The sequence below is a fragment of the Theropithecus gelada genome, chromosome 2 (genome assembly GCF_003255815.1).
Source record: "Theropithecus gelada isolate Dixy chromosome 2, Tgel_1.0, whole genome shotgun sequence".
In the NCBI taxonomy this organism is placed as follows: Eukaryota; Metazoa; Chordata; class Mammalia; order Primates; family Cercopithecidae; genus Theropithecus; species Theropithecus gelada.
The window spans coordinates 80,115,275-80,139,569 of record NC_037669.1 but is presented as its reverse complement, the minus strand read 5'-3'; the positions used below and the strand labels follow the sequence as shown (position 1 = coordinate 80,139,569).

General features: G+C 38.8%; 1 protein-coding gene across 3 annotated transcripts in view; it reads right to left on the bottom strand.

The window, feature by feature from the left end:
• Window positions 1-24,295, bottom strand: part of FHIT (fragile histidine triad) — a 1,500,125-nt gene that overhangs the window by 257,740 nt on the left and 1,218,090 nt on the right. For 2 of the 3 annotated variants that reach the window (XM_025377569.1, XM_025377568.1), the window contains exons 9-10: window positions 6,645-6,790; window positions 4,012-4,041 (exon numbers count right to left, since the gene is read on the bottom strand). In XM_025377569.1, the coding sequence (XP_025233354.1) occupies window positions 4,012-4,041; window positions 6,645-6,790 (176 nt within the window). Of the gene's footprint in view, window positions 1-3,127; window positions 3,191-4,011; window positions 4,042-6,644; window positions 6,791-24,295 lie in introns of those variants that run through there. The other variant, XM_025377566.1, reaches the window with a different exon arrangement.

Here is a 24,295-nt window from a genome sequence, read left to right as displayed (position 1 = left end):
AGAACAATATTCTGATGCATGCTATGACTTGTGTGAATCTTGAAAACATTATGCTAATGGAAGTAAGACACAAAAGGAAAAATGTTGTATGATTTTATTTATAAGAGATACCTAATAGCCATAGAGCCAAAAGGTAGCATAAAGATTGCCAGCTGTTAGCAGGGCAGAGAAAAGAGGAGTTACTGTTTAACAACTACAGGGTTTCTGTTTGGGATGATGAAGAATTTCCAGTAATGGATAGTGGTGATGGTTGTACAACACTGCAAATGAATGTAAATGGTTAAAATGATAAATTTTATGTATATTTTAGCACAATAAAAATAAAATTGCAAAAACAAAACAAAACAAAACAAAACAAAAAAGAAATAAAGACCTAAAGACAACTGTGTATTTTTATGGACAGTCATGCAGAGGTATGATTGGACGATAAAAGAGTATGACTTGACGGTAATAAATTGGGGAAAACTTAGCAAGGCCTATTTGTTCAGATTCTTCTTGGCATGTAAGTAGAGGGCAGAACTCCTCTGGAATGAGGGCCTTATGACCTACTTGCAGGGGTGATAGGTCAGATAATTCTTTTATGGCACACTTGAGGGTAGACAAATGGAAGAAGGTCAGAGAGCGATCTTCCTGCTTCTGTAGTTTTCTCAGTTTCCTTCACCTTAAAATACTCAGTATGCAGAGCTAGCATATTTTGGGGGTAGCATGTCCAGAGACCTATCATAAACAATGACAAAATCCAGGTCCTCACAAGCTTACCTTCTCAAAGAATTAGAGAAAAGACAGAGGTACAGGTGCATAGCCAAACAAATAAAAGACAACGAAGAACACCTTGAGAGAAATCAAATCATGCACCAGGACAGAGAGCAGGGGTTTAAGAGAGCTACTTCAGATGAACGGTCAGGGGGGCTGTTTGGATCTGTATGGTTGAAGATGAAAGAAAAAGATTATTTCTCAAGCCTGCAGGACATCAAACTGCTGCAATAATCACCTTGTGGATGGCAGGGTTCTACTACTTTTAAACCCAAAAAGGAGAGTTAATAATCAATTGTGAAATAAGAGGTCACTTTTTCACTTCGATATTTCCCTTTCCTGACTACAAGTGCCTTACTGAGTAAGCGAGGCCACGCTTGTTCTTTGCAAAGCAGAATTTAAAGCCCCTGAAACAAAAAACCCTACAGTGGTATCATGTTCAAGAGGCTAACTCAGTGGTGCGCCTTCATTAACAATAACAACAGGTGCTCCAGGGGCAAAGACCATTACCGGGCTTATTGCTATTACCACTCAGCATGAGACAAAAATGGTTTAGAACCCAGGGATCAGGCAGAATATCAAGAATGAGACACGGAGGCAAAGATGAAGAGAACAGTCACTGTGCTTTCCATGGCAGGTTGTCAAATGCTGCCTTAAAATGTGCAACTGTGTGAATTTCAAAATATGAAATGCTCAGAGTCTTGAATTGTAGTTTTCACAACTGGACAGCTGAATATTAAAGATGCTGCTTTGTCCCCTAGAGGGGCTGGCTACTGCAAGACTGGCTTCCGGGGGTCATAATTATGTGACCACTGCCACTCAATATTTTATCATCATACAATACTGAGGCTGGCAAATATGTATCATGGGATGTGCTTGTTAATAGTGAAGATTCCCAAGCCCCAATCACAATATTCTAAATAAGTAGGTTTAGAATAAGACCTAAGAATCAACTTTTTGTTGTTGACTGATATCAAAGTTAATTTTCATGCAGGTGATACAAAGATCACATTTTGAAAAGCAGATTCAACAACTTTAGATATGGATACTCTGTCTAAAGGACAGCTTTGGAACCTTCATTGTTCGCTGGAATTTTGCGCGCGCACGCGCGCGTGTGTGTGTGTATGGTGGTTTTCCTTTAACCACTGTATTCTACAAATGAGTCAAGATATCCCCATTAATTCATATCAGGGGACTTCTGTGATCAGGGTGGAAACAATTGAAAGATGTGCAAAACAACATGATCTGCTGATTTAGAAAACAGAATTATTTTTAAAAAATCAACTTAAGCTAAATAATCAGAGTGGTGATAACAATAACCACATTCAACAATTCATATATAAGTACTATCTGTTAAGAATTAGTCCATCATCATCACCATCAAAGCTAACAAAAACATTACACATTTTGGCCAGATAATTGGGACATTAAAAAGTAATTACTATTGGAGCTACATAATCTATAGCCATAGTTATCAGCTCAGCTAGGCTCACTGCTTATTTGTGTGTGTGTGTGTGTATTAATTTTAGTCAAGAGATAATTCAAATATCATAAAATTCACCATTTTAAGACATACAATTCAGTGGCTTTATTATATTCACAATGTTGCACAACCATCACCACTAAGTCCACAACATTTTCATTACCCTAAAAGAAACCTGTACCCATTAGGAATCATTCCCCATTCCTTCCTTGTCCCAGTCCCTGGCAACCACTAATCTACTTTCTGTCTCTATCCAGAGCCTGTTGTAGAGCAAATATTTTCTACCCCGCTTTAGAATAGCTAAATGAAATTTTGAGATCATATAACCTATCTATTCATATACGTTTCAGCTACGCTCACTATGTACCTATTATCATTCTGTGCATTCCACTTAATACAGTTTGTGCATTCTCCCGTGTCACTAGCTATGCCTCGACAGTATGACTTTCAATGGCTGAAGGAATTCCATCAAACAGATATTGCATAGTGCATCTAACCAATCCGGTATAGTTGGAATTTACATTTGAATACTGAGTTTTAAAAAATCTGGGAACCAAGTTTAAACATTTGTGTTTTGCATTTGAAGAATTGATTTCAAAAACAAGCCACAGGTATTAAATCCTTTCTTTGCATCTGTATATTTAGAGCCTCACGTGGAGGTGAGACAGTGGGATAGAGGAAAGCTGAAAGTCTCTGTCTATCACCACACCCTGTGTGTAGAGCAATTAGGAGGCTAGCCCTTTTTTATGATAAGGAATTTGGTGGCTCATATGGTGGCAGTCCCTACATAAACTTTCACTTCTTAGAGGTATTTCCCAGAGATTCTATTTTAAAAGTCCCAGAATAGCTGTGTTAAAGTCCAAAGTAAAGTAAGATCAAAAGGGAACTTACGTTTATTTGGCATTGTTTGTGCGGGCATCACCTTATCCACTCACAGCTAGTCTTCAAACCATTAAACTTTATTTCAACAAAGTGTAACATTAACATCCCAGCCTGACTTGCGTCTGACTTCTAGCACCAAAAATAGAGCCTTTTCTGTGACTTAGGTGCAGGATCTACCCGTATAGGAATTAGTGTTTGTATGAAAAGAGCTGAAACCCAGCTTCTGAATCAGCCAGGATTTTATTATTTTATTTTTACTACAGAAGCAGAGACTATCCTAATAAATCCTCCTTTCTTCTCCTAGCACACTTAAAAACCCATCTTTGAGCTCCACTGACTCCATTAGGTTTGAACTTTGGTATTAAGTATATAGGGAGGAAAAGAGTAGGTGTGGGGGTGACGAGAAGGAGAACAGAGAGAAGCACAGAGACAGGAAGGAAGGGAGGCAGCTTGATGCTACTGCTGCGGTTATCCCTACACTCAAGAACAATGAAGCAAAAGCAGACTATGTCAAGAAGCAGAGGTGTGTCAAAGACACCCCAGGCTTAACATGGGGCTGCAAAAACCCACAGGAAGCTCACATGCTATTTCCTAGACACTCCCGCACATGAACTACTTTGACTTCTGTTTCCGGACTCCTTGATTTAGTTTCTGTTTTAGCATTTGCACAATAATAATTTTACTACTAAAAGTAAATGTCTTGTAAACTAATGGGAAACATATTGTTTGGCAGAGTTTATAATGTCAGGATTTATGGCTCTAACACTGAGGGTCTCTCTGACCTCGAAGATAACATAATGAAACAGCAATGTGCTGCAAATGACTCATTGTGATTTTTTATGAGTTCTCATAATCGCCTCTTATTAATTTGTATGCACATAATAAGCACTCACCTTCACAGTCTGTCCAGCTTCGGGGCCATCCTAGAAGTAGGAAAAAACCAACAGAGGTGAGAATAGATAGATGGTATCTCCTTCTTATTCAGAAATATCACCCATTAATAATTTAGATGCAATTTCATTGTGTGTTAATTTATAGTATTCTCATGGGGACCATTGGCTTCAAATGGGTGGGACTAGACAGTTCTCCATTTCCGCCTGAGAGTAAGTGAGAAGTTATGTATAAAAATGATATAAATTATCCAGCAAGCCAACTCCTTGCTACTTTTCATGCTCTTTGCTCTTGGCTATGGTTTTAATTGCATTAAAGGAAGGCTGAAAATGTTTGGGGAGGTGAAGTATCACACCTTTTGGTTATCTTTGGATGTGGTTTAATTAAAGTCTGATTATTTTAAGCTTCTACTCAGGAAATATGCTATAAACATAAGCCATTAAGCAAGAATATGGGGTATTTCATATGGGAAGAGTCCTCTCTGGCTATTCTGACTTTGGGGGAGACCAATGGTAGTGTTCATTGTAGCTGGACCCTTTTCCCAACTGGTTCCCTTTCTCTGTTTCTGAAGCTTAGTTGAAAATGAGCAAACTCACCAAGTAACCAGCCATAATAAAAAGCAAAAGCAGATACTCAGTTGGTTGAGATGCCAAAACAAGCAATGGCTCCACAATCAGAAATTCCAAAACAGAATTTGGCTTCTGCAACTTTAGCCAGGTCTGTCTACCTCTACGAGCCTGACTGATGGGGTGAGAACTCCTGCCCTGCTATGGCAAGGATTAAGCGCAACTGTGTATATCAGGGATTTTCAAACTTTGAGTCACAACCTATTAGTGGGTCATGAAGTCAACGTAATAGGTTGCAATCAGCATTACAAACAAAATAAATCAGGTGTTTTTGTTGTTGCTGTTGTTGTTGTTTTATACAGGGTCTTACTCAGCTGTCCAGGCCAGAGTGTGGTGGCATGATGGCGGCTCACTGCAGCCTTGACCTTCTGGACTCAAGTGATTCTCCTGCCTCAGCCTCCCGAGTAACTGGGACTATAGGCATGCACCATCATGCCTGGCTAATTTTTGTATTTTTTTAGGGACAGGGTTTTGCCATGTTGCCCAGGCTAATCTCAAACTCCTGAGCTCAAGAGAGCTGCTGGTCTTAGCCTCCCAAAGTGCTGGGATTACAGGCGTGAACCACCACACCCAGCCAGAAATCAGATCTTAATAGAATAAAAACTATTAGACTGCACAGAATGAGTAAACATTGTTTTGTGAAACTCTGGTTTCCTTTATCAATATAGGCATATGCATATATTTAATATATGCATGCCAGGGGGGACATGCATGATTTTGAAATAAATATATATCTTGCTGTAAGTTACAGTAAAAAAAAAAGTTTGACCACATTGCATATACGAAAGTACTCTAGGTGGTAACACAAGTCAGCTCTTACATGTATGGAATTATCTTTCTAGTGAAACATGTTTCATAACCAGCAATGGTCATTTCCTATAAATGTGATTTTTATTCTTGTATCTCACTAAACATTAAGAGAGGTTTTCATTCACTGCCTTCGTTTGGCCTCTCCAGGAACACCGTTTGCAACATAAGCTTGATAAATCCACTCTGAGCTGAACTCCCTGCCTAGAGGTAACTCAGATGGTTTGACATGCAACACACATACACAAAGCATTTGGGGGAAGTTTAGCTACTCTTAACACAGACATGGCAGCAAAAAAAGAAAGAAAAAAATCTGTTTGAGAAGATGAGCACTTTTAGTTAGAGCCTTTATAACCTGAAAACACTGGCTTTCTTTATCTGGTCTCTTTGAAGCTCTATGGTAGATTGCTGAGGAGAGGAGGAAGAATGACAAACATACAGTTTAAAAGGCTGAGTACAGAATCCCCACATTTTGAAAGTGTGTCCTTCCAAAGGGCAATTACAGAGTCATCCAATTTCAGAGCCATGAAGGACTTTATGCATTGACACACCAGCCCTTTCCATAGAAGACCTGAAGGAGCTCATGGTATGTTACTATGGATTTACTCAATTCCCTATTGATGACTCACCATGGACATCCTTCTCCCAACCTGAGAAGTGTTGGTTCAAACTCTGCCTAAAAATCTCCAGTGACTGGGGATCTGATTTCTTTACTGGTTAGTAGGCCACACCCAACCAGTCAATCTAGCTTCTAACTAATCTGTGATCAACCTCTGCAGCTCTAATTAAAGACAGACAAAAGGTAAGGCCCAACCTCAGCTGCATATCACTGCCACCCTGGAATTAGAGCAGGGTTTTGTCCATGCAGTGCTCAAAAATTAGTTACCATGGAATGAAACTGATTTCTCCAGTCCCAGTTCCAGTAAGCAATCTGGAATGTCTGAATGTCCATTAAATCACTTATCCATTACTCCCACCTGCTTGGTAAAAAAGCCTCAGACATCACCTTGGATGGCATTCCATGGTCCATCTTGGGGCCGACGGACACTAGGGCTGCCCTGCATTAATAATGTCTTTTTTCGACTGCTACATAAAATACAAACAATCACATCTGCCTTCCTGGTGAGATGTCAGGAGGAGCAAGCCCAATATTGGGATTTGAAAAGCAAGAAAAATCATTTCTGAGTAATCTGTACACTCACCTGCATGGAAAAGGTGAGAGAGGTCCCGTGGAAATGTTTTTCCACCACTGTCCCGACTCTCTGGGTCACCTGAAACAAATCAGCCACTTCATCAGGTCGCAGGTCGCGGAAGCGCTCCACTGGCCGCAGCGGGCACACGAGGACATCTGTAGCAAGGTCTGTTAAGGTCCATGCTGCTGGCTTTGGGTAGTGTTCTAACAAAGCAGTTTATACCCACAGAATTGAATACTCTTGGACCAGGGCCTGAACTCTCAAAGACTAAGGAACGAAGAAACAGATATTTACCATCCACTGAACTCCAAAGAGTACAAAGGGAGCCTCCATACATGGATAATTACACTTTGAAGGAGAAGCTGTGGTACACAGAAGAATTTCTCGCAAAAGAAAGGGACATACGTGTACAGACAGACTCAAGTGTATGGTGAGATAATTATGCCAGGAGGCAAGATCTATTCTAGACCATTATCTCTTGACCCGTATTCTAAAGCTGTGTCTGCTTCAGCTGCCAAAGGCACTAGGTTGAAGAAGCAACTGGAATATCCACTTGGTTTCTCTAGGGAGAACATGGTGATAAATTTTTAATTTAAATTATCTGTTTAGAGAAATAAGAGAACTATGCAATGAACATACAAAAGTAGATGTTTATTTTATTTTTAAAAGAGTGTAGACATTCTGAAAATGTATAGTGAACTTTATCCATAACTAAGAAATGTGCCATGTGGTTAAGCAATTTATGACAAGAGTTCCTTAGGCTGATTTTTTTTTTTAGAATCCAAAAGAAGACATTTGAAGTTAAATCATGAAAGAAAGAGGTTGTGTCGTTATTCAAATAAAACATTCTTAATGCATTCTGCAAGTTAGACAAGGCAACATATTTACATTACTGGTCTCAGCAACATATAAGATCTAGAGAAAAAAAGGATAGAAATTTGATTAATTACTGATAGGAAATCAATATTCACTGTTACCCCACCAGTAACATTTCAGTTACTATACACATATGTATGCACATGTGTATATACACACACTATATACATATATAAAAAATTTGTTTAGTTTTTAGATACTAACAAGAGAAACAAACTCTTGTACATTTTTCTGTTTCTTTTTTCTTGTTGTTTTAAGACACCATGCTCCTGCCTGGAGCTGAGCAGCCAAGGGGCATAATAAAAACCATAATTCTGCAATTGCTAGTCTCACTAGAATATCAACCCCATTCCACTATTGGAAGAACTCAGAGCCCAAGGGGAAACACACTGAGCTCAGCTGGTCAGGCCTGATTTCCATAAGAGAGAGGGGAAAAGAAAGAAGAAACTGATTAATTTTGCTCATAATCAGGAAATTCATGTCAATGGTAAACTATGAAAAGAAGTATTTTTAAAATCGGAGTTCATTTCTCAAGAGAGGAGGAGGGAGGCCTTCACCCACAGGGCATCTGACACTTAAAAACATAATTATCCATCTTTGGCAGGCTTGCTTTATTATCATGGGTCAATGAACCATTTAGAAATGAAGAATTTCCTTTCATTTCCTTTGAGCAGATTGCCAGCCTCCACTCCCACAGAGTTGCTTTCTCTGTGTTAAAAGGGACCCTTCCCCATATGCCTCCTCCCTGCTTTAAATTACACCCTCCCTTAGGCCTGGCTTCACCAAACCACAGCAAGGGTGACAACCATGCAAGCTTACAACGAAGTCCGTAAGTGCTGTATTAGGCTATGTTCACACACAGCAACTCAGTGGGGAAGGAAGACATTTCACTTAAACAATGGCTTACTGTGAAAATTGATGGAATGAATCAGACAACCTATGCATCTAATGTAAATTTAGTAATATCAATGACATCCAAAAGTTTTTTTTCAATGCCATAAAAAAATCTTATTATTTGCCAGTTTTGCTTGTTTGCATGTTGCTCCTAGAAAAACAACTCAGGGAAAGCGAATTAATTTGAAGAACAGCAGATAGTTTTTGTAATTCTAATGCCACTTTTTATATGCCAATTGTTTTAAAATAATACCACAGATGCAATATAATTTAATCTGGAGCCTCTTAAGCTTTGTTAATGGGTAAATTCCATATTATACATAGGCTATAAGGACACATTTACTTCTGGGTCCTGTTTGCCTGGGATTATCACCTCTGTCAAGATTTCTTAGCCAACATGTAGGATAACCTTCAAAGACTTAAACTTAATGTATTGAATTGAATAAATGTTTTATCCAGTACATATCATGTGTGAAAACTTGTGGAGCTGGTTACCACTTCTCCCTATAATCTAGAGAGATTTTTTTAGTAGTAATATTTTTTAAAGGAAGCGAAGGTCAATAGTTATAACTTAGGTTGTATAGTTGACAAGGAGATTTCTCACAGTAGATGAAAACCAAAGGCGACCTCTTAGAGCAGATGAGATTTAAACTGGACTTTAAAAATCGGGGAGTGATTTAGCCAGTGGATTGGACTGGCAACCTACTCACTCATCCATCCCAACACTGCAGTCTCCTCTCAGTCCATGATCTATGCTGGGACTTAGGATGCTAAGGTGACCAGGACAGAGTAGCTGATCTTGAAGAGTTCACAATGTAATGTCCCAAACTGCCATGCAGTGTAAACAGATCATTACAACATAGAGAGATGAATACTATTGGTAGAAATCAGTACAGAATACTGTGGGAGCACAGAGGAGGTCAGATCTAACTCTGCCTCAGGGTGTTAGATAAACTTTTCCATCTCATCCTACATTTTGCCTTTTAAAGTAGAACCATTTCTTCACACCTAGACCAAAATCTGTCCTTAAAAATGGTCTAGCAACTTAAGGTTAGCTTCAAAGACAGTTGTTAAGCATTCTTCCTTTGGCCCAAACCACCATTTCACTTTTGTACATACTCTTACTCAGTCAATCTTTCCAACAAACCCATAAGTTATTAATACTATCATAATTCCCATGTTGAAGATGAATTATAAGCAATAATTTCTTTTGGAAAATTAGAAACTTGCCACGCCAGCACACTCAAAATGAGATTAAAACTAGAATTCAACCCAAGTCTGTCTGATTCTATAGTTCATGTTATTAATGATAGTGCTGTGATGTCATGCTTTTCAGAGCTTTCATGACTCCATTTCTGCCTAGCCTCTTATTAAAACTGTGCCCTGCATTCCCCAGAGTCACTCTGTTCATAGAAGGGAACCACTGTTTCCATTAAATAGAAGGCTATGATGCAAACATGCGAAAGGCTTAAGAAACACCTAACCTTGGAAAAAGAAAGCATATGAGACGTACAATCCCACACTGAAAGGAGGCCTGAGCACTGGGCAGTGAATACACCTTCATCCTAACAGGGAATTGTAAGAAGATCAAAAATGAGAGTACCAACTTGCCTGGGCTGGAGGAAGTAAAGAGGGATACAAAGCTGGCATTTTGGCCCTTCTTCATCCTGACTTTCAGTTGCTTCAAGATAACTTGGGCTCCATCATGGGCCACACTCCTGAGAAAGTTTAGGTACTGCAGCCTCTATCACTGGGTCAGGTTGTCAGACACACTGAATCCATTGCTTGTTGAACAGTCTAATTACTGAGAATTATGGATCTTTCCACAACACATGATTCATATCACAAGAGACTACCAGAAACTTGGCAATCCTTTCTTTTTGTTTTCCCTCTTCCTCTCTTCCTCTTCATGCTCACCACCAGCCCAGAACTGACTATCTCTATCTTTTTGAACATAAATACTTTAGGTGTTTTTGCTGCATTAAAGTGGTGTGACCACATGCTAAGCCCTATGCTGAACTCTTGCTGACACACTGCCAACTCAGAATACACACAATGAAAGAAAGAAATATTTGCATTAGTCAGGTGCCTAGAGCTGGTGTGGTTTACTCTTTGCAAATATGACCACAAGAATCCCTCCTGTCCTACAGGCTGTTTTGCTATGTGGCTTTACCCCTCTTTCCATCAAGAGTTGCAGTCTATTTCCCCTCCCCTTGAGCGCTTGTCTTACTTTGTGTTTGTGTTGCTATAAAAGAATACCTGAAGCTGGGTAGTTTATAAAGAAAAGGGGTTTATCTGGCTCACAGTTCTGAAGGCTGTCCAAGAAGCATGATGCTGGCTTCTGAATCTGGTGGAAGCCTCAAGATGCTTCCATTAATGGCTGAAGTGGAAGGGGAAACGGTTTGCAGAGATCAGATGGTGAGAAAGGAGGCAAGAGAGATGGGAGGGAGGTGTCAGACCCTTTTCAACAACCAGCTCTTCTGGGAACTAATAGAGCAGTAGAGAGTTCACTGGTTACCACAAAGATGTTATCAAGTGATTCATGAAAGATCTGCCCCCAAACACTTCCCATTAGACCCTATCTTCAACATCAGGGATCAAATTTCAACATGAGGTTTGGAGGGTCAAATATCCAATCTACAGCAGTGTTGCTGTGTGACTTTCCAACGTTAGGCCTTAAGTGACCTTGAAACCTCTGATTATTGCTCTCTTGGAAGCCTGAGACCAACATGCTATAAAAAATCCCAGCTAGCCTACTAAGTGGCAACATGAAGAACTAAGGCACCTCAGCTGTCAGAGAGGTGCCTTACTGTCAGAGATCATTTCAGACCTTCTAGACTCAGGAGAGCCACTGACTGACTTCCAGGTTCTGTATCACTTATCTACTGCTGCATAATAAACTACCCCACATCATAGAGGCTTAAAACAACATTGATTGGCCAGGCGCAGTGACTCACGCCTGTAATCCTAGCACTTTGGGAGGCCAAAGCGGGCAGATCACCTGAGGTCAGGAGTTCAAGACCAGCCTGGCCAACATGGTGAAACGCCATCTCTACTAAAAATACAAAAAAATTAGCTGGGCATGGTGGCAGGCATCTGTAATTCCAGCTACTCAGGAGGCAGAGACAGGAGAATCCCTTGAACCTGGGAGGTGGAGGCTGCAGTGAGCTGAGGTCATACCATTGTACTCTAGCCTGGGTGACAAAAGCAAAACTCTGTCTCAAATCAACAGCAACAACAAACCAACATTGATAGGTTTTACTACCATAAGTCTATGGATGGTTTTTGCTGAGGGTCTCACCTGGACTCACTCATGCAACTGCTTTCAGATGGAAGGTAGGCTGGAGCCTGGGCTCAGCTGGGTCCACTAGGCCCTTTACTCTACATGCTCTTCCATCCCAATAGATGCAAAATCTCTGAAGTTGCTTAAGGCTTACATTGTCCCAAATTCTATTGGTCAAAGAAAATCACAAGCCAACCCAGATTCAAGGTAGAGATATTCTGTCTTCTAACAAGAGCAGTGGAAAGATGACAGTCAAAAGGGGTATGGACACTGGGAAGTTCCAAGGATGTTTAAAAATTAACAGGGGCCCAGGGTATCTTGGCTGTCCTATGAGTAAATACAGGATGGCATTTTAGAGTTGAGATGTTCTTTTTTTTTTTTTTTTTTGAGACGGAGTTTTGCTCTTGTTGCCCAGGCTGGAGTGTAATGGCACAATCTCAGCTCAGCGCAACCTCTGCTTCCTGGGTTCAAGCGATTCTCCTGCCTCAGCCTCCCGAGTAGCTGGGATTACAGGCGTGCGCCACCATGCCCGGCGAATTTTGTATTTTTAGTAGAGACGGGGTTTCTCCATGTTGGTCAGGCTGATCGTAAACTCCCGACCTTAGGTGATCCACCTGCCTTGGCCTCCCAAAGTGCTGGGATTACAGGCACGAGCCACCGTGCCCCATCAAGATGGATCTTAAACATCATCTACTCCAATACCTTCATTGTCAGATTTTAAAAATAGGGCTAGAAAGATTACTTGACTTGTTCAAAGTCACACAGTTAGGAGCACAATTGGGAATGAAACTCAGTCGGTGAGCTTCCCCAACCAAATCTCTTTCTTTAACACTGAGATGGCAAAACATTGCACATCTGCCACTATTTTCCAATGGTAAATTATGACAGACATCGATAATCCACCACAGAATTCTCTCTAACCAGAGTGTCCCAAAATCCTTGCCAATACAACCTCCGAGCAGTCACCACCAGTGAGAATGGACACGTGACATGAGATGCATGTGCCATTTCTGTGGCCTCCCATACTGCCTCATGAACCGCAAAACCAACTGCAAAGGACTGGTGGAATCAGAATAAAGGGAGATGTTGCAAAAGTGAGAACCTTCCCAACTACATAACATTTCCATCATGTTGCCACATTTTTATTCACAATAAATTTGATAAGTTCAAAATTTGCTCATCAAGGATAATAATTGATTAAAAATAATTTTAGGAGGATTTCCATGACAAATATGAAATATTTATATATAGAGCACTGACAGAGAAATGGAAATGTACTGATTCAGATGATTAATTAAAGATGACAGCAGAATATTATGATCAGAGTTGCTCAGACTTGCCCCCATTTAGTTTTCTATATCTGATCTATCCTAGGGATTCAGAATATAGAAATCACCAAAATAAAGCAAATCATCAAAATATCACTGATTTTGATGAGGCTGATTAGCCTGTGTATATATTAATATGAAGTAAGGCAGTATCAAATAATACAACACAGGATTAATCATTCTTCTGAACTAATAAAAAAGAAGAGTCTGTATTCATCTCTACTGCAGATCTGTGTGTAGTTTAGTGATAAGCAAGGAACATTCCAGTTTGCAATGCAGACCTCTGCAGACCCTGTATAATTCATTATTTACTCTAACAAACACTCCTAGGCCTTGTCAATGTTCAAAATAATTCTTAATGTCATTTCACAAAACAACAGCAGGATGGACTGTCAGCTACTTTTCAAGAAAATATTCAATTTATTTGATTTAAATAGCAAGTTACAGAGCTTTGAGTCAAAGTAGGTGGCGTCTCAAAAAGTAATTTACTATTCACAATGTAAGCACTTTGGCGAATTTTCGTATCAGAAAGGTAGAAATATCACCCTTGAACATTAATAAATATAATTCTGAAGAAGCATCTTGCTAGTTTGGGCCACACCTTTTTTCAATGGGTATTAACATATTCATTTCAGTAACTCAATAAAGGGTTCATGGGATATTCATCAACCATAACTATAAATGACACAGATGTAATTTTAAGCAAATGCGATTTCCAGAATATGATAAATTCCAGAGCAGTGTCTTAAGATAACGATAGTACTCTGCTCAGAGCTGGTTCTCAAGGCAAGCATCTTACAAATATCCACTATCTCATGTTTTGCCCTGGGATACGCTTTGGGTCAGAGATATGATGAGACCTTGGTCATCTGGAGGAAGAGAACCCAGGTATCCCTGTCTAGGCAGCATGCCCTGAGCTGCCCTCAGAACTCCTGTACTGATCTGGATGCTCAAAAGAAAGAATCATTTTCATAGAGAGAAGTAAACAAGTGCCTTTCAAAGAAAGTAAATTGAAAGGGGAGCCCACAGCCTGACAGTATTCTGGTACAGATTCTTTGGTTGAATTTCACATATTTTTCTATGAACTTTTCAATGCAAAGCAATGCTATACTGATTGAGATAAGAGCATCATATCTGGAAAAAGTATGCTCATATAAACTAAGTATGTGGGAAATAAGTAAATGATATCATTAAAGGAAGGAAACAACATATAACATTTGTTTGCTGCCTAGTATGGTCTAGTGCTAATCAATAACCCTTTGAGTTAGATAATATCACCTCCCAATGTCTAGATTCAGAAGTTGAGGCCAAAAAAGTTTAACTGCATGACCAAGGTCATGTAGCTATTAAGTGAAAATCCCAGTCAGGGGCATGTGTTACAACACTGTTATAATGTCCATGCTGTTTCAGTGCCTCTCAAGGTTATAAAAGCCTCCATGTATAATACCTACTGCAGTGTTTACCAGAGTGGGATAGCAGAGCACTGCTTCCATGGGATGCTGTTAGACATTATACACAAAAAAAACCTGTGTGGTCAAAGAAGACTGAGAAACACTGGATGAAATGAAGTTAAATAGCTCTCTTTACTGCAGTATTCATCAGCAGATTTACTCTACTAAGATGCATTCTGGCTTCTCAAAAATAAGAAATAGTATGCAACACTGCTCAAATCTGCTTAACTACAGAATGATAATTATTATTTATTATTATTAATATTGTAGAACACTATATAGGACATATGTTTCAGAGGATGTTCTTTGGAAACCTTAAGCATCATTTCCCAAAACAGAGAGAGGCCTGAATAATTTTTCTGTTTTTCAAACAAAAACTTGAGTACACGTCCTATTAATCACATGGGCAAAGAAAGAGAGCATTCTGTGAAATGAAATATGCTGAGAAGTTCAGCATTAAAATACATCAAATGGGATATGGCAGTCATTAGTGCTGTTTGCCAAACAGTTCAGGTTACTGCCATGTCTGGGCATATGGTAGGCCTTCTGGACCCTTGCAGTTGGGTGAAGCTCAAGGAATACAGGTCAAAGAGTTGTGAGCAAAAATGATATATGTCATTTCTGGGCTAAAGCCCTTAACTGCTAGTATGTGACTGTCAGCTTTATTTCCTTCACCAAGACAGGCAGCAGTGCCTTGCCATGGTAGCTGCTCTGGCAGTGAGACCCTGAATTATAGGTCAGTAGGGGCCTCTGAGCATTGTGGTCATAGTGACTAGGGCAAGTTTGTTCTTAAATAATTTACCTCTTTTGCTAACCCCAGCCAACTTGTAGTAGCTATTTAGAGCAGCATGTTGAAGAGGATTCTAAAGCTCTGATAAGGAAAGGAGGAAAGAACTGAGGAATGTATTAGTTTTGGCTGCCATGAAGGAGGAAAAAAATATTAGCGTGTATACCAAGTACCTGTCATTCTTCAATTAGACAGCAATAAAAATGTTTTTCCTAGAACTCCCTCTCTCCCTTTCTTAATGACATAGAAGTCATTTCTGGGACTTGCAATGCCTCTCAGTAATCATTATGAAAATCTACTATTACTGTTATTGTCCTAGAGATATACAGAAGTGTCTAGAATTTAGATAATTCTGGTTAGGAGAGTACTGAAAAGGAAAATTAACTGTCACTCAAAAGAGTCTATCCATAATGTGTAAACATGAGAATGGGAACACATCAATATGAAAATGAACATGTTGTAAAAATGCTCTTAGGAGTTAAGAGTTGAAGGAGCATGGCAATAGAAGAAATAAAGTGCACTCAGCAGCAAAAGAAATATTTAAAGATAACTCCAATGAGCCATTATTTTAAACTTCAGATGCACTTTGTAATGAGAATCATTTCAAAAACTCTGTAAAAGTCTTTTTAGTGAAGTAGAGATTAGAAAGTAATACTAAAAATCTGCAACTCATTGCAGATCTAGAAAACCACATGCAACATAAAAAATTTAGTAGCACCCTCACCATATACACAGTTTCATTTCACCAGTACGTGAATGAGGGGAGTGCCCTGAGCAGATACCTCCATAGGGTGGCTAGAGTGAAACCTGGGGCCCAAACTCCCACATAGATAGGATTCTTTCAGTGCAAGCTCTATCAGGTTTTGAAAGCATGGATTCCAAATTTAGATTTGCTTATGCCACTCAAGAGACACTAAAAATTCCAATTTCCATCAGATCTTCCATATAGCTGGCCAAGCCAATGGAGCAACCAGACAGCACAGTTCAGATGCCATCTGAAGGCAAACAGTAGCCAAACTATAAATATGAAAGGAAAGAAATAGGAAATGAGAGAAAGGGAGAGAGGAGATTAAAGGTAGGGGTGGTATTTAGCAGACAAAGCATCCTTAGAAGAGAGAAAATACTCCTTTATAGATAGGCTCAACTAGCATTCCTGGTGCTACACACAGAGCTTAACATAGAATTGGCCTTTAATAAATATTTGGTGAAAGAAGAAATGTCATGTAGGCTTATTTGTTTAATCTGGGAAATAATTCTTTCTAATAAATAATTTCTTCAAAATGCTCCCCAAACTGTGGGTTCTTAAGAGACCAGTGAACCAGTACAGACTCAACTTACTTAAATGTAAACCATTAAGAAAAACATACTTAACAGCAAAAAAAAAAAAAAAAAAAAAAAAGTCAATTATGAACTCCTAATACAAAACAAACCCAGCTAAAGGCATAGAAAAATAAATATGAACTGGCCTTTCCTTCACACATCAAAAGTACTGCATGTCTTTTAAATGGAACACTTGAGAACTATTAACTCAGTGAACCTTGGAAAAATTTGAAGATAACATTGTTCTATGTTTTTTAATAACAATGAGGAACCCTCTTCTATGACAGCTACTAATGTTAATAGAAACATCCTTTATTTCAAAAAAATGAAAGAGAGTCATACTTAACACTAATTTGGCATTCTCACAGAATATGAATCAACATCTTTCTCTCTCAAAATCAGTCCTCCATGAGCTAGCAACCTAAAATAAAAGATGTGAGGATTTCTTATAGTGAGAGGCATTCACCAAGTGTTCAGTGAATGAACTTCTGAATGAATTAGTGAAAGATCACAAAGTCGAATATTACAGAAAAGGATAAAGCCAAAACACTTCCAAGAACTCTGTAGTTTTTCATATATTCATTCAGTAAATATTTGTGAATTAAGAGCCGACTACCTGGCAAGTATTACAGAAGACACTGAGGATACAGCACAACCAGGTACAGTCATCCTCTCCCTTTCAAACATGTGAAATCTAGAGGGTAAACAGACAAAGGTAAGTGACATAGTAACTACTGTGAAAATGTAAGGGGTGAGATGAGAAAGAAAAGGTGCAAGAATGCAAGGGCAAGACCGTAACAAGCCAAACCAGCTAAGCTGGCCATGAACTAAGCCCAGTTCACTTGGTCTAACTGGATCTTCAGGAAAGAGTGCAGGCCCTTGATAGCCTTGGTCAGCATTCTGGATTTATTCACCATGCATGGGAAAGCCACCAAAGCATTTCGGGCAGTGGAGAGTGGAGATGTATGACAGATTCTGGGTTCTCTTTGCAAAGCTGAAGGCCACTGGGAATATCTTTACTGCAGTCTAGGTAAAAGATTCAAGACAGACCTGGCCTATGGTGGTGGCAGTGGGGATGCAGAGAATTTGAGATGTATGTTTGAGGTAGGAGCAACAAGACTGACTAATGGAGGCAAAAAGGAAGAGGAGAATCAAAGAGGATTCCAAGGTTCTGGCTTGGGTAGTAGGTGAAGAGTGATGTAATTTGAGATATGGTGGATGGGACAATGTCATGTAGCTCACAATTTGGAGACTTTTCTTTCTTGAATTTATAGAATTCTCCAGAAATACCTAGAGCAGTTTCCTAACCTGGGTCTACAGATTGGCTCCAGGGCTTCTATGAATCTCCTGAAATTGTTCGCAAAATGGTACATGTGTGCATGCACACACATTGTTTTCCTCTGGTATAAAATTCTTAAACAGTCTCCTGACCCCAACTAAGATAAGAATCCTAGATTTAAATCAGAAGAATTCTTTGAAGATTAGTTCCCAAGAGAATGATTAGAAACAGGCTCAGACTTTTGCTCACTTTGGCTTAGAATCTAATATACCCAGTACTGAAGAGTAAGAAAAGAAGTTTACTCTGTCTGAGCAATGTGCTATCATTCACAAGCATGGAGCCTCCATAAAACACAAACAAAAAAAAATTTTTTAATATCTTAACACCGAAGTCATTTTAAACCGATTCAGCAGTGAACAATTTAAGACATGTCTCTTCCAACAAAAGACAGCTGGACACATAAAGATGATTGTGTGATCCATTCAAAATTAAAGAATAGGCTACATCATTTTCAACAATAAAAAAGCAGAAAATTCTATCAGAAAAAAAGGAGAGAGAGAGAGAGAAAGAGAGGAAAATTTCAGCAGCCAGTGATTTCCAAATGTTTCCAAAACAGGAAGCAAAAGACGGTTTAATGTCACTGTGGCAGCTTCCAGAATAGAATAAGTTAATCAGGCAGCCTCTAAAAACAAAGCAGCAATTCATCAACAACAACAACAACAACAACTCAGCAATGAACTATACTGCCAGAGTGTCAAGAAAGCAGACTTTTTCAAGATAGTGATTTGTATGCAAATATAGCTCAGCATTTATCACTAAACCTCCAAGGCCTGTAAAGGGGGGGAAAAATGTTCTTTCCATCTGCTTACACTTTTCTCCTAATAAAATCAACTGCCAATGACAGGAGAGGCTGGGGCATTTTAAAAACAGTAAAAGAAATACAATCGCAAATCCAGGATTTCAAACAAAAAACTCCCCCTTCTTTCTACTCTTTCTTCTTCAAATCTCTTAGCCTACTGTCCTCTTCCTAAATTTGGGTTAATATTTGTACCTACTTCATTGGGATGTTAAAAGTGTTTTTTCAAAATAATAGCATATTTCACACCAACAAATAAAAGCTGAACGAATGTTGGTTTAGGAAAAAAAAAATAGTCAATGGAAATGAATTCCCTCAAAGCTTCCCTTAATTCAGCAATGGTGATATGGTTATGTGATTTAAACAGTGTCTCACTAGCACGAGTGTTATCATTTAGAACCCAGATCTTCACTCATCTCATGTTTAAAATGTCTCTACTTTTCTACATTCCACTCACCCACCTATCTCCATTTCCTCATTTGATCTCTGTCTGCTTTTTATTTCCCCCTCATAATCTAAGCACCACTGGTAGCAGAGTCTAGGAATTAATCATCTTATAATTAGTCTTCCTCTCCAGTTCTAACTGTATGATTGCTAACAATAAAAAAAATCTCAAAATGTAAAAACAAACACTGGAAAAATATTTTAAATATTTAAATGCATTTAGAATTTGCAATTTTTCACTCTAATGTCATTTTTCAAGCTATGTTTAGACAGCACAGAATGCTATATGGTTTACCTAATGTTTAAATTAGTAGATCTGGCCAGGTGTGGTGGCTCATGCCTGTAATCCCAGCACTTTGGGAGGCCAAGGTGGGTGGGTCACTTGAGGTCAGGAGTTTGAAAGCAGTCTAGCCAACAGGGTGAAATCCTGTCTCTGTTAAAAATATAAAAATCAGCCAGGCACAGTGGCACACACCTGTAATTCCAGCTACTCGCAAAGCTGAGGCAGGAGAATTTCTTGAACCCAGGAAGCAGAGATTGCAGTGAGCTAAGATAACGCCACCGTACTCCAGCCTGGGTGACAGAGTAAGACTGTGTCACCAAAAAAAAAAAAAAAAAAAACTAGTAAACCGAATAATCCACAAGGATCTATAAAAATATGAAATTCGAAGATTTCTATATATTTGAATTTCATTTTTTATATAACTGAAAAAAATATTTAAGCATGCCTAAGGAAAAAGAAAACTATGGAAACAAAACAGATGTTCTGGCAATTCTGGAACAGTTTCACATTTGTATATTGTTATTCCTTCTGAAGAATCTTAAAATTCACTCTCATTTTCTTTGTATGCTTAGATATTAAAAACCTGTCTTTGACGACCAACAGTCTTCTGTCATGGGGAGTCAGACATCGGCCCCATAATCTCTCATTACCAACATCACCACTGTCCCTGTCTTTACCATCATCACTTAAAAGAAAATAGAAACTGCTTAAATAACCACAGCTAAAATAGGTGTCAGAAGTTTCTTACGATTAAAAATGCTCCTCCACGAGACTGCAATCTCAAATACTATGCCATAGAGTTCAGAGACTCCAACACCTTTAATGTTTCTATAAGGAAAAAATCCACAAGGGTTCTCCCTGAAAACGTATTTTTTTTTTTTTTTTTGAGACGGAGTCTTGCCCTGTCCCCCAGGCTGGAGTGCAGTGGCGTGATCTTGGGTCACTGCAAGCTCTGCCTCCCGGGTTCATGCCATTCTCCTGCCTCAGCCTCCCGAGTAGCTGGGACTACAGGTACCCACCACAGCGCCTGGCTAATTTTTTGTATTTTTAGTAGAGACGGGGTTTCACCATGGTCTCGATCTCCTGACCTTGTGATCCGCCCGCCTCGGACTCCCTAAGTGCTAGGATTACAGGCGTGAGCCACCACACCCGGCCTGAAAACGTACTCTTAACTCAGAATCTCTTCTGGTTCCATTTAGTTTATAAATTAAAAAAAAAAAAAAAAGAAAGAAAGAATAATTCAGATTGAAAGTGATAGTATTTCAGATTTTCAAAGTTATTGATATTCCTTGATCCATACTAATTTAGCTAATGTAGATCACTGCCTATAGAGCAGTGCTGTCGAGTGGAACTTTCTAGATCCTAAACTGTTCAATATAGTAGCCACTAGCCATATGTGGCTACTGAGCACTTGAAATGTGGCTGATGTAACTGACGAATTGAATTTTAATTGCATTTTGTTTTAATTTTAATTTTGTATTTAAAAATTAAATCTAAACTTTACATTTTAAATACCCACCCTGTAGCTAGTAATCACTTGTAGCTAGTAGCTATTACATTGTACAGTTCATCAGGAGAGGCCACAAATATATGGTAACAAGGAGTGGTGGAACTGGGACAACTGGAAAACACATGTCCCAAGGTGGGTGGTCAACCACCTAGAGATTTTTTGTTCCCGAAGAAACTAGAAATTTGTATTGCTATGTGTAATTCTCTTCTATTTAACTTCTGGCAACTATAGGCAGTCCTTCTCATGACTCCAATATGCACATATTTCAGTTACTCCAGTTTAGTGAAATAACACCAACTCCCCAACAACATGGTTCAAATTTCAGTTACCATGTCATATTAACTCTGGGTCATTGCGTAAAGTACAAACTCCACCACTAGCTCTTCAATTCACAAATTACCACGTAGATCATAGATATGCATGATGATCAGTGACCAGTCACATCACTTCTTCCAAAGTCTGTCAGTGACTGATCACTGCACATCTGGTATTCAGTCAGAGGCAGCCAGCAAAGTATGTAGTTTTGTATCCCACTGATCTTCCAGTGATAAACCCACATATTTCACCAAAATGCATAATCAAAACAGGGAACTGGCCAAGAAATACGAAACACAAGTGACCAAAAACAAAAACAAAAAACCAAATGTGACAACCCCAGAAGTGCACTTTGAATCAAATGTAAATAAAATTACAGAAAAAAAACTAACCTTGGGAATGTTGACTGGGCTGACGATCAGGAGATTCTAGATATGTATCCCAAGGAATTTAATAAAGACAAACTTATTAACATAAATTAGCAAAGCAGTTACGATACAGAAGAAAAAGATGTACCAGAGGAAGTGACACCAAAAAAGTCACATTTTAAAAAACATCCTATTTCATGACGTTGAAAACACAAAGGATGAAATATTGGAAGGTGATCCACACTTTAGGAAGGATTATAACTATCAGCCAAAGCACAGAAAAGATGCCTCATCTGTACTGTTAGTTGTAGGATAAGAAAAAGAAGGCAAGAATTGTTCAAGAGACTCGCAATAAGTGTTTTTGAAAGAAATAAAGCACTACAATTCTTACTGTTCCTGATATTTTAAATAACAGTGTACTAAATCAGTTTGTTTTCTACTTCTTTCATTATATTTTTCTATTTCTTTATATTCTGATAATTTATGGAGGATTTTTAATGACTAGACAAAAATTTGAAAGGTCATAGAACAATCATATATTTTCCCATTGATTACTAAGTGGACATTGCATGGTTTCTGCTTGCATGGTCATTTTGATAGTTCCACACTGCTGTATGAGATGAGAGGTACTTGTACTTCAAATGTGTTAAAAAAAAAAAAATACTGGGTGGGGCAAATAAAACATAGGTAACGGGTCACAAATTTAAAACCTGTGCCAAGAACCAGTGTCATACGTGATGTGCATCTTAATATTAGGAGAGAGCAGACTAAAGAAAATCAAGGACTTTAAGTGACTTTAAAAAGACATATTTATGCACTCTCTCTCCAGAAAGAATAGACCCATCGTCATATGCTCCTGAATTCTCCCACCACACTGCCCGGCAAAAATAAAGTCAACATTCTCTTTTGTTTCCCAAGTAGCCTGAGAACTGCATGTTACTGTCAACCTAAATAACAGAGGCTTTCTAAAAGAAAATGATATTTATTGAGAAATGGGCCTTGTCATGGGAATACATGTGCCATAGTAAACTATGTGAGTATTCAGCCAGGTGAAGGAAGACAAAGGTTTTTAAAGGGCAAATGAGGAGAATTACATAATTGTTTTGAGGTAATTATCCTTGGTTACTAGGATCAATAACACTGTGGTACCAGAAAGAAGTTGGACAGGAAGTTGTTGGGCAGATGTCCTCATAGAAGTTGTGTGTGTGTGTGTGTGTGTTTGTGTGTGTGTGTGTGTGTGTGTACAGATGTGATGGCCTTGGTGCAGGGTGGCTTTTTGCAGAGTCTTTTATGATAGTTTTTGTTATCAGGCATTTGTGCATGAGAACCCTCCCTTCATGGCCCTTCCCAGCTCTATTTGTCAGGGTTTCGTTTGTGACTCCATTTGATTCTGACAACTTTCACATTATCAAACCTCCTCAACTCTGAATGCATCGTTAAACCTGGCTGTGAGCATTAAGGTTTCTCCACCAAATGTTCTCTTGTACATCACAATATGACTGAAGGGAGATTACATAATGAGTAACACCAATACCATGCATGTTCTATATTCCATATGGATGATGCACAACAAGCAAAATTCCTGCCAAAATCTTTATTCTGACACAAAAAAACGGAATGCAGCTATAACTGTATGTTTTCCTTCACAATGTTATACTATAGGCCCTTTCTGTAGTGCATTATCTGCCACTGGTCCAGAAGCTCTTTAAAAACAGAGGCCACCTGTTTTTCATCCTTGGATCCAAAGACCAGCATATGGAGCCCGGGTTAGGACAGATGTCACCTCTTAGTAGACTTGTCAATCCCACCCCATAAAAGTATCCCTCCTTCCTTTTCTTCTCATTTGTTTGTATCCTTCATAGCTTATACCAATCTTGCAATTTTAGTATTCATTTATGATTACTTGTTTTCTATCAAAAACGCGGCGTGAAATAAGGGCAGAAATCAGGAATGCTTGCTTCTCATCTGTATTCTACCTGAACACAGTATACTGTACATAGAGCACTTGTTAAACATTGAATTGGCGGGTCAATGGATGGATGGGTGGGTGACTGGGTGGGTGGTTTAAATAAATGTCTAAGTGAATGACTATTAGAACGAATGACTGTTGAAATGAATTACTGTTTGATTAATAAAAATAAATAAAAGCTAAAACTATTATTTTAGTAAGTAGAGAGTAGGAAAAAAACGGTTATTCTCCTAATGTTTTATAACCATAAACATAACATTCTCTAGGTTGTTTTCCTTTTCCTAAGTTATGTCCTTGGATAAATCTAAAAATGAGAATTCTTCCAATGGGTGATCTCCCCAGGTCCAGTCTACTATTTGCTCAACTACAAGATGGAGAAGTTTCACTTTGCAGCAGCATGTGTGAAGACAGCTTGGAAATTTTTGTAGAGAATAAGCTCAAGATGAGTCAACAGAGAAAGGTTGTTTCTACAAAACACATTTTATCTCAGACTGTGAATGCAAGTCTGGTGTTGAGTTAAGGGAGGTGATTTCTCACTCTGGTCTTATTGACAGGGATAGTCATGGAGTTTTCTGTCAACCTGGGAGCCACCAGGAACAGCCTGTAGCACATTCACAAAAGGGATCAGTATGGCTGAAGAAAATCAAAGAAAACAGGAAAGAGGAAACAAGGGTCAACCTTCAACTAGAGCATTGCA